Genomic DNA, 12,110 nt, shown 5'->3' with positions numbered 1-12,110 from the left:
TCAACATTTGATCCAGCTGTATAAATACTCAAGCACGAGCAATAAACAATACACGATGACGTTTTGGATGTTTTGCCCCGTTTTGGTGGGGATGTCATGTTGAGTAGATGAGCACTCGGAGACAAAGATCCTTCCGTTTGTCCGCAAGCTAACTTGATTAGCTTTGCTTTGTCCATCCGGCTGCTGCTCTGCTACGGACACACATGCGCTCATACACACACACGCCTTGCAATATCTGCTATAGTATGTTTGTGTGTGCTGTAGAACACTCTTCAATACACAGAATCTGTGTGTGAGTCCGTGCATGTGAGCGTGTGCACTGATAGGCCGGCCCCCCCGGTGTAGAGAGCAAATGGATGCTAATGTGGTGAATTGTCTGAAAAGCTTTGCACTGAATCCCTTTTGCCGGCCAATCACAGCACAGGACAGAAGCGCTTCTATGAATTTCAGTGATACAATTAAGCATTTCAGCCAAAATGTTAATGTTGTGCTGCTAACGTGTTAGGCCGAGAAATCCAGTGGGGCCTTGAGGTACAAGTTTAGTTTGTCACGACTCAAAAATGCTCATATCCAAAATCATTTCCCATTGACATGAACAAAAATACCAATAATTTGTTTTAGTCCCCCCCCCCCCCCAAAAAAAGTCATGTGTATTATAATGAGGAAAAATATTATATTGTGCTTTATAAAAATATAGGTAGTGACATTAAAAAAAAAAATATATATATATATATATATATATATAAAAAAAAATTTGTCTGCATTAACTCATTCACTGCCATTGACAGCTACAGACATAAAACAAATATTTGAACTATTTCTTATTAGTTTAACATGTTTTTATGTATGTATGAAAGTATGAAAAGCTAGATTTTTTTTGTACATTTAGTACAGATATAAAATTTGTGATTAATCGTCAGTTAACTCGTGAAGTCACGCGATTAATTACGATTACAAATTTTTATTGCCCGATGTCCCTAATTTTTAATAATCTTTTTCTTTTTAATATATATTTAATTTCTTTAAATAATCTTTATATATATATAAAAGGAAAGGATTATTAAAAATTAGGGGCGTCAGGCGATTACAATTTTTAATCGTAATTAATTGCATGACTTTACTAGTTAACTCACAATTAATCACAGATTTTATATCTATTCTAATACAATAAATAAAAAAATCTAGGTTTTCATACTCTTGTTAACAAAAGTAGGAAAACAATTTGAACTAATAGAAATAGTTCAAATTAATTTTTGACGTCTATAGCCGTCAATGGCAGTGAATGAGTTAATAAATGTGGCCATTCTGCTGTCATGTGTGTGACATTCTCACATTAAGTCTGTTGTTCTTCCAGGCTTCACGTTTAGGCAATAACTGAGACCTTACAAATAGGTAGGATAGGATATTTATTGTGTCTAAGGTTAGCTCTGTTAGAAAGCATATAAAAGTAGATGAGGCTTTTTCGCTTCCCTTCTCAGAGATACCGAGACAAATGTACTGTGTCACGTGTGTGACTCACAAACACACAAGAGAGAATGTCTCACACATGATGGGAGAATGGCAATGACCATTCTGCTGGCCACCTGACAACTGTATAAGACAGATATACTGTTATTTGAGACCCCTCAAGTCCCCTCAGCTTAACCGTACGGCCCTTAAATGAGTTGTTCTTTGCAGAGGATAAAGAATATATGACAGAGTACTGTTATATTGTCTGCCTACATGTGTGCTGCAATGTTTATGTTCAGTCTGTTCATTAAAAGGTAATAGCACTGCCAAATAGTGGCTATTTAGCGTTAGCATCTAGCGGACTGTGAAGCTCAATTATATGGGTGTTAAATACACGAAGTGTAAATATTTTGTTTTGTTAAGTCTGACAGTAAACCTCAACTGGGAGTGGCAATAAACATCCATCCATCCATCCATTTTCTGTACCGCTTGTCCTCACAAGGGTCGTGGGGGTTGCTGGAGCCTATCCCAGCTGGCTTCGGGCAGTAGGCGGGGTGGCAATAAACAGTTTTAGTCTTTTTATTTTTTTTTTAAGAATTGTTCACTACTTGCCTCAATGCTGCTTATTAACTCTTTGACTGCCAGACGTTTTCAGAAAAGGGATGCCGCCAGTGCCAGCCGATTTAAGCATTTTGACTGATCTTTCAAGGTCCACAGAAAATGTTCTGTTTGGACTATGGAAACACACGTACTACCAAATGAAAGATTGGACTTTCATCTTTCATCAGAAAGTTTGTTTCTACCTTATTCCGTTCTTTAGTAATCAACAATAGAAAATGGTTAGTTTGACCCAATTTCGCCTGTTTTGGACCAAAATATGGAGAAATCAAGCTTTTAGTGAAACGATATTATTTCATGCATTCTAGTGAATTTTACACTTCTTTTTGTCCATGAATGATGCCACAAACACCTAAATAGTGCTTTACTTCTATAAAACACTACCACCAAGAATGAAAAAGTGTTTTTTGATAGCAAAATACGTTTATTTACATTCAACAGTGTAACAATTTGACAACAATTTGGCAAACTATTTACAAATGTGTGCAACTGTGGTGCTATTTACAAATATGTGGATGTTTCAACGACAGTTTTTCTTTTTGTAACACTCTCCTGCGTGCAAAGAGACGCAACAGCATTTGCACAACAGATTGCCTCTTCGCGTGCGCCACTTTCTTGCAGGCCGTTTTTTTCCGGGGAATAGCAAGTATATACTGCAGTGTGTCATCAAGTCTAATATCAGGATCATGCTACGGTTTCGTTACGTCTCGCTTCCCCGTGTCCTTCAGTTGCTATACCGGGTGGTAAGAGATGTTCTGATCCATTTTATCCACTCCATTCATGGTGGCATCGTAGTCCAGAAACAGTGTCTTCTCCGTGATCAGACTTTACCCGCTCCTCCGATGAATATGCATTGGACTCGGGGTACTCTTCATTGTCCGATCGAATGTCCGCTTGTGCAGCTCCGCGTTTTCCGGCGTTAGCAGCGCTAGCCGGTGAGGCCTTATGACGAGAGAATAACGGCCGCGTCAATGCTTCCAACTCCGGCGTCAACCTCGGGAGTGACCATCATCATCATCATCAATGTGCATTGGTCGATGCTTTTCGACTACTCTCCATCGTCCGATCGAATGTCCGCTTGTGCAGAAGTACCCGGCCGGCTATTGTGCGCGTTTTCCGGCCTTAGCAGCGCTAGCAGCGCTAGCCGCGCTTAGCCGGTGAGGCTTACTACGTGATCGTAAACACGTCCAGGCTTCCAACTTTGGCGTCAAACTCGGAGTCATCATCATCATCATCATCAATCTGCATTGGTCGATGCCAACTCTCCATCGCCCGATCGAATGTCCGCTTGTGCAGAAGTACCCGGCCGGCTATTGTGCGCGTTTTCCGGCCTTAGCAGCGCTAGCCGCGCTAGCCGCGCTTAGCCGGTGAGGCTTACTACGTGATAGTAACAGTCGCGCCAAAGCTTCCAACTTTGGCGTAGAGCTCGGAGTCATCATCATCGTTGACATCAATGCGCTTTTTAGTATTGATTGATGCTTTCCGTCTTTGAAAAAAATGCTCAAGCTGAGCTGCTTGTAACCGGTTGCTTGGTCAAGCCATTGTGGCTTGGATCAGCCATTGTCTCCTCAACACTCTAGCTCCGCCTCACGTCTTCTACTGACGCCCACGGTGGGCGGCCCATCCAACCTTGTGCAAAGAGAGTCATCGCTGCCCTCTAGGGGCCAAAACGAGTCTTTGACTAATCATATCTGCCTGATACTTTCAGCACAGCTGCCCAAGGCTTTCCTGCACCCGTTTTTGGAAAAAAAAAAAAAAAAACATAGGGGACGTCTTTTAACGTCCTCAGCGCCCTTCCCTAGGTTTATGCTAAACGTTTTATAACGTTTATGGCAGTCAAAGAGTTAAGCAAAAATTGGCTAAACGACGACTTGTAACTTGAGAAATCCGTAATTTGTTCACTTGTGTCACAAGGCATCACTGTATATAGAAGTTATAGAAGTAGTTAACTTCCTCAAAGACAAACTACATGTGCGGCTTTACGACTCATTGTAACCACTTCCTGTTTTGTGCGCGTGGGCCCAGGATGACGTGTCAGTGAGCAGAGAGGACGAGGCCGACATGAGCGAGCCCTCGTGGCTGGCAGCCGACCCGGGAGCCACGACGCAGCTTAGCCTGGCCGGCCGAACGGAGACCATGCGCCACAGTCCGAACATCGCCGGCAACAGGGAGGACGACGGTAGGAGTCGACGTTCACGCTGCTTTGAATACACCCGGGTGCCGTTAATTCAGGCCTAGCTAGTTGGCTGCCTAAACAGGCGGCTGCAGACATCAAACCAGGAGATTTTGTGCTCATGATGATATCAAGAGCAGTGACTCTTAACTCATTCACTCCCAGCCATTTTCACTGAAGCAACCCCCTTCACTCCCTGGCTGTTTTACTGGATTTTGACTGATTTTGCAAGGCCCACAGAATGTTCTGTTCAATTGCTATAAAAACATGGAACCTTCCAAAATAAAGACCTTTCATCAGAAAAAAAACAACTGTTTACCTTTTGCAGCAATTCACATTAGAATTTAGCTCAGTCTCATCATTATTCACAAATCAGTTTAAAACTGTGGGGGAAATAGCTTGTTGCGACATAGCCCTGGTTGATCTCTTATACTCTGCTGCCACCTGCTGGCCGTTTTTGTAATAACTTCCATTGCTTCAACTGGTCTCTTCAGTTCAGAGGCTGCAGCGTAAAAAAAAAACACGTAAGAAAAACATACAAATACGTTTTTGAGACCATGGCAGTATTAAAATAAAACGTTTTTATATGTTTTTGGGAGCAAATTAGTTAATATGTAAATTAGCTCTTAATTTGGTCATTTAATATTGAATATATGTGGATTTGGGGAAAATAATAAAGAGTAGCGTATTTCCTGACTGATATGAACATTTTGAAGTTGGAATGGTTTGAATTGGTTAAGAAATATTTTCGGAGGTAAAAATATTGGATAAAAAGTCTACACACCCCTGTTGAAATACCAAATGTTTTGAATGAAGTAGAAATAAACACCTGAGAGGCTGAGACCCTCATGTAATTGGGCATGCAACCGTGTTCAGAATTAACCACTCATATTGAAACTCAGGTTAAATGGGAGTCAGTCCACAGCTGTCACCTTTTAAAGTGTTTTATTTTTTTTATTTATTTTTTTAATTTTATTTTTATTTATTTTTTATTTTTTTATTTTTTATAAAGTGCTTCTGATTAAACCCAAACAAACTTCAGCTATTCGAGTACCGGTAGGCTTTTTCTGTCATTTGTAATGAAGCCTGAAGTTTTTGTGCTTAATGCTGACTGTTATTTTGAGCTGTTTATAGCTGTTGTTTTGCTGATGATCAGTGCTGTTTGTTCCAAATGATGGCCAACAAGTTCAACCTTCTTTTCACAGTTTTGCATAAACATTTGAAAGTTCCCAAATGCATGTGGGAAAATCTATTATTTCCTGTAACACTGAATCAAAAAAACAAAAACAATCAAATAGAAAAGCTTATAGAAAAATGGTAATTAGTCTTTTTATGAGTTAGCGTCCTCACACTTAGGTGCATTATTTTGAATTTCAAACAAATAAATAGCTAACTTCAAACAACAGCTTGAGTGTTGTGGGAGGAGCTTAGTGGTGCCTGTGAATATTTAATGATCTCGTTTGTCACTATTTGTCAACAACTTTTCACGCATTCAATATTAATGACTGCTGACATTATTATTTGCACACATCATTAGCACCATTTAGCAACAAATCTGCTCATGTCTTCTACACACTTTGTTTGCTTGGATTTAGTCTGCTAACTTCCTGTAGGCGTACGTACCTGTCAGCTACCTCTGGAGTCTCACAGGCCAAAAAGGCCCGACAGTACTCCTTCTTCAGCTTGACGGCATCCCTTACCTGCGGGTTCGAGTATTGCCGCCACAACAGGCACCAACCACCTTATGGCCACAGCTCTGATCAGCCGCCTCAACAAATTGGAGGCGCGAAACATAGCCCACTCTGACTCAATTGTCCCCGCCTCCCCCGGGACAAGGAAGAAGTTCTGCCGGAAATGGGTGTTGAAACTCTTTCTGACAGGGGATTCTGCCAGACGTTCCCAGCAAACCCTCGCAATGCGTTGGGGTCTGCCAGGTCGGACCAGCATCTTACCCCGCCATCGGAGCCAACACACCACCAGGTGGTGATGAGTTGACAGCTCCGCCCCTCTCTTAACCCGAATGTCCAACACATGCGGCCGCAACTCCGATGACACGACTACAAAGGCGAATATCAAACTGCGGCCTAGGGTGTCCTGGTGCCAAGTGCACAAATGGACACCCTTGTGTTTGAACAATGGACAGTCCGGGGCAAGCACAGAAGTCCAATAACAGAACACCGCTCGGGTTCTGGTTTGGGGGCCGTTCCTCCTAATCACGCCCGTTCAGGTCTCACTGTCATTGCCCACGCGAGCATTAAATTCCCCCAGCAGAACAAAGGAAGTCCCCAGAGGGAGCGCTTTACAGCACCCCCTCCTAGGACTCCAGAAAGGGTGAGTACTCTGAGCTGCTGTTCTGTGCATAAGCACAAACAACAGTCAGGACCCGTCCCCCCCACCCGAAGGCGGTGGGAGGCTACCCTCTCGTCCACTGGGGTAAACCTCAACGTACAGGCACTTAGCCGGGGGGTAATAAGTATGCCCATACCTACTCTGCGCCTCTCACCGTGGGCAACTTCAGAGTGGAAGAGAGTCCAACCCCTCTCGAGAGGATTGGTACCAGAACCCAAGCTGTGTGTGGAGGCGAGTCCGACTATATCTAGTCCGAAATTCTCGGCCCCGCACACCACTTTGGGCTCCTGCCTGTCACGGTTGGAGTTGGAGGACCCAAATGCAGGGAGGCAGGAGAACCAACAAAGATGTGAAAAGACCAAAAATCAAAGTAACAACAAAACACCAGTGGTGACAGCGACAATGATCCAACCCAGACAGAGGGGAGACCGAAGACTATATACACACACACTAACGACACAACAAGACACACCTGGGGCAAGACACAGGTGGCTGAGGGCACGGATTGGTTGACACGAGTAAGGGCAGGATTACACTCAACAAGACCAAGGGAGACACACAACCAAAAACAGAAACCAAACATGACCGAAAACTGGAACTGGTGGCGGGCGCAGCACGTGCGCCGCCGCAAACTGGAACTGGTGGCGGGCGCAGCACGTGCGCCGCCGGAAACGGGAACTGGTACTTGCCTCTTGCTCTGCTGGGTCCGTTTCTAGTTTGATCATTCTGTCACGGTTGGGGTTGGAGGATCCAAATGCATGAAGGCAGGAGAACCACGGGAGGGAAGCATGTACTACTGAACACAATTTATTTAACAAAAAACACTAACAGGGGAACTGCGTAAAACTCTAAATAAACAAACCCAACAAAGTTCTGAAAAGACCAAAAATCAAAGTAACAATAAAACACAAGAGTGGTGACAGCGACAATGATCCAACCCAGACAGAGGGGAGACAGGAGACTACATACACACACACTAACGACACAACAAGACACACCTGGGGCAAGACACAGGTGGCTGAGGGCACACAACCAAAAACACACAACCAAAAACAGAAACCAAACATGACACTTCCATGCCAGAGAGGTGACATTCCATGTTCCCAAAGCTAGCTTCAGTAGCCGGGGGTCGAACCGCCAAGGTTCCCGCCTTTGGCTGCCGCCCAGCTCACTGCGCCCCCGACTCCTTTGGCCCCTCCCACAGGTGGTGAGCCCATGGGAAGACTTTCAATACCGTCATAAAAAAAACAAAAAACGTCAAAAATACTTAATTAATATTAGTAATAGTTAACTAATATTACTTTAACAGTTTAAATTTACAGCCACATTACCGCTCAGACGGAGCGAGAAAATGACCAGTCGGCACAGCTCGGTTAAGCGGTCCCCTAAAAAGAAAAGAAAAAATACAATTTGGCAGCAAATGTCGATGAGGCCTGTATGCAAAATCTGCATGAGGACTGTAAGGGTGTGAGATGGAATATACTTCGTATCTCCGGGACTTATCTGAGAAACAATATCCCCCGCTTACTGCTGCAAAGAGATGAGTGTGTCGTCGAGTCCACAATTGATTTACCAGGTACTATTAACTCCATATGGCCACAAAGCGCTTTTATTTATACCAAAAAAATCAGTAAGTGATTTCGTTTTTCGTCCATGGACACACATCAACCCAAGACCGCGGCGCGCAGGGGAGTAGGCTAACACTCGGGTGGGGGCCGCGTGCGTATGTCGCGTAGATGTCGAGTGTGCGCCCACAGCGGGGTCCCCCGGTCCGGTCCAGTAAACCGAGAAACAGTTTGTAAGTGTGTAGGACCGCTAGAAGTTTGTGCGGGTTCGCGGGGAACAGTTTATACTACGGTTTTGCTATCTGAGCTTGGCTCAAAAGGAGCGCATGCACGTCAGCTGCACATTTCAGCCAAATACGTGCTGTCATGGAGTGACAGGCGTTCAAATGCGCTCCGTCACACAAAAGATTGTTATAAATGCAACCGGAGCGCACAGTGAACAGATCTGTGAGCATTAACTTCTAAAACGCTATTACGGTATACCCTACTATACAGTATGTATTGAATGTGGTTATGGTATGATGGGGAACATATACAGGTAGAGATGGAAGAAACAACGGGGATATAGAAACATGGAGAACATTGAAGAAAAATCCTCCAACCGACAAGTTGGTGAAGCTCCATGATGTGGAACATTGAAAAGACAAGTTTCAGTTTCATTTCATCCTTTCCCAGAATCAGTTTTCCATGCGGAACCACAAATGTTCCGCTCCGAATTGATGTCCGTTTGGCATCCGGCGCTCCTGACCGGCAGATGTTTCATGCGGAGTAATCCGGATCACGACTTCCATTACCAGGGAGATTCAAATGTGGAATTGGAGCAGCGGCCGCGATTGGACAGCGGGACGGTGGATCCTCTTAATCCTCGGCTCTCATTGACCTGCAGCATCTTCTCACGCTGACGACATACAGCGGTGCCTTGAGATATGAGTGCAATTCCTTTCGCGACCTTGCGCGTAACTCAAAACGCACGTATCACATTTCCCATTGATGTGAATGGAAATGCTGTTAATCTGTTCCAGGCTCCACAAAAATGCAACGATAAATGTTTGTTTTCTGATAAGTCAAATAGAAGTCCGTAATATTTTAAATCTCGTAATTCTATCATTTAATAGATTGTAAAGACTGAAAGAGTTTATGCATCGTGATTATTCATTGTGGCCCCTTCTGGCGAGTAAAATATGGCCACTAGGCGGCGGTATAATGCACTCATACGAAGATGAGTTTCTCAGCCATTTAGCTGCAGTCATTTTTGGCAGATTGGTTGAATGATTAATTGTACAGTAGATTATAAAATACAAAAATACAGATTTTTTTTAGCTGACATTAATAAAATTGTGTGTTTCTATTATTAGATAGTTGGTTAATCAACCCTAACTATATAACTATAAGTGACAAAAAATACTATTACCATTAACTAGATTTTATTTTTATATTTCTCTCTCCAAGCTCCCGTACAGACGACCTGGTCCATCTGTCCATTTAAAAATCAAATGCTGGCCCCGTTGTCGACATTTTCACTACCATCCCAACCAGATCAACTAAAACTCAACCACATCTGTCATACGAGCTCCACGAGCACTAAATGTCATTGACAAAACCTTTGGGCGAAATTATTGGGACACCTGCGGTCTTCTCTGCTTGCAATGCCAGTCCGCTGACCTCATATTGACTTCCTGTGGACATTCTTCTTCATTGCATATAATAAGTGTGAGTGCATATGCGTGTGTGCTGCAGTGCAGGGAAGTGGACAGCGCCGTCAAAGACCTCCTCCCCCCTGCCACTTCCATACAGCGGTGGGATTGAGGAGAGGATGAGGATGAGGAGGGTCAGGATGAAGGGCGTCCATTAAAAAGGGAAAAGTGGATAGGATGGGTTTGGGGGTGCTTTTGTTTCAGGCAGCACGTGTTTGATGAAATCCTTTGAAACTTGAAGAAGCACAACGTAAATGTGGGCTAAGATAAGAAATGTGTGGAATTGAGTGTACCACTTTACTGCGACCAGCGGAGGCGCTGTTGATTCACTCTTCACTAGATTGTTAATGGACAACGTGAAATTAAGCTAGGCTAAGCTAAAATAAGTTATGCTACATCCAGTGTTGTCTAATTATACTATGGATTTTTTAATTGTTTAGCTCCTTGAGTTGCTTTTTAAAGTATTAAAGGTTCTATATAAATATTTTTTTATTTTATCTTATTTTATTTTATACATTCCTCATGGTAAGACACAATAACACACACAGTTACATGGGAATGCACCTTCCAGCATGCACTACGACTTCACACTTAAATTACTTTTAGAGGCAGTTTCCCTTCCTCGCTAGGTGCTGCTGTTTTGATTAGCAAGGGGTTGTCAGCATTCATTTTGTGATAGGAAAATGGGAGGTACTTTTAACTATGTGCAAAGGTTGCGGTAATAAATGTAACTCAAGTTAGATTTGAGTCAGTTTATGTTTTTTGTTCTGGGGACGCAAAAAAACAGTCAGTACTGTGGGCAGTCTAAGGCACACCTGTGCACTAATCATGGTGTCTCATCAGCATCTTGATATAGCACACTTGTGAGGTGGGATGAATTATCTCGGCAAAGGAGAAGTGCTCACTATCACAGATTTAGACTGGTTTGTTAACAATATTTGAGAGAAATGGTGAAATTGTGCATGTGGAAAAAGTTTTAGATCTTTGAGTTCATTTGGTAAAAAATGGGAGCAAAAATAGAAGTGAAACCAGGTTTCAACTTGTTCACAGCTGGATTTAACATGTTTCATCAAAATGTCATTTGACTATGTTTTGCTATTAAAAAAAAAAAAAAAAACGAACATCTGTTTCACATTGGCAAGCAATGATCAACATTTTATCCTGTTATGGACCAAACCAGTAACTGTTCTCGTCTGCTGTAAAACAAGCATGTACGTCGTGCGGTCTATCTCAGTGGTGTCAAAGTCCGGTCCTCGAGGGCCCGAGTCCTGCATGTTTTAGAGGTTTCCCACGTTCAACACAGCTGATTCATATTTAAGCTCATCAGCAAGCTCTGCAGGAGCCTGATAATTATCCTGATCATTGAATCAGGTGTGCTGGAGTAGAGTAGAGACACCTTGAGAACATGCAGGACTGAGGCCCTCGAGGACCGGATCTTGACACATGTGGTCTATGTGAACATGTGTCCATCAGTGTAGTATCCATTTTTAATTTACTGGCACATTGATCGGCAGCATTGCAGTGATTTGTTCTGTAGGAACTCCACGGCGTGTAATGTGCTATTCTATACCAAGATGTACTCACACACCGTCGTCAAGGAAACCTCTCCTCCATCTCTAGTGAGACACATCCTTTAAGTGATAATGTACTCACTGTGCTGCTTTTTTTTTTTTTTATTCCCTTGGTCATCCTTTTTCAGCAAAGAACCCAGAGAAGTGAAGGAGCAGCTTAAAAAAAAAAAGCAAAGAATATTCCTCACTTTTACAGTATCATCCATGACTCCATTTTGATGTTTGAATGGTGTTAATTGGGAAACGAGAAATTTTGAAGGATTATTCCAACTTGTACAATAGCTCAGTTGCTATGCTAACAAAAGCAAGACAGCAACCTGAGTAGTGGAAGTGCTAACTCAGGATGATAAGGCATTTTACGATACAAATCTTTTTTAATATAGCGTTTACATCTTGCCCTATTCAGTGGCTGCTTTTAATGATAATGGATGACAGGCTAGCTAACATGTTTACAGTTAAATGCTTACAACAGGATAGCAACCTGAGTAGTGAAAGCGCTATTTCAGATTGATAAAGCTTTTACATCTTGTATATCTACTATTTTTGGAAAAAAATTATAAAATGCCAACAGCTGTATGCTAACATATAGCAAAATAGTGTTCTGCATAGAGAAAAGGATGAAAGATTGATAAGAGTTTTACATCTTTCAGTGACTGCTTTTAATAAGAATTGCTGACAGGCTAACATGCTA

At 42.7% G+C, this 12,110-nt stretch overlaps 1 protein-coding gene across 3 annotated transcripts in view; it reads left to right on the top strand.

The window, feature by feature from the left end:
- LOC147179915 (nucleolar protein 4-like) overlaps nt 1-12,110 on the top strand; it is a 48,272-nt gene that overhangs the window by 16,389 nt on the left and 19,773 nt on the right. For all 3 annotated transcript variants that reach the window (XM_086069884.1, XM_086069883.1, XM_086069885.1), the window contains one exon: nt 4,093-4,246. In XM_086069884.1, coding sequence (XP_085926010.1) covers nt 4,093-4,246 — 154 coding nt within the window. The remainder of the gene's footprint in view (nt 1-4,092; nt 4,247-12,110) is intronic.

Source organism: Leptonotus elevatus, chromosome 2, assembly GCF_054856555.1.
Source record: "Leptonotus elevatus isolate MCC_2025b chromosome 2, RoL_Lele_1.0, whole genome shotgun sequence".
Lineage (NCBI taxonomy): Eukaryota > Metazoa > Chordata > Actinopteri > Syngnathiformes > Syngnathidae > Leptonotus > Leptonotus elevatus.
This window is presented reverse-complemented; position numbering and strand designations above follow the sequence as displayed.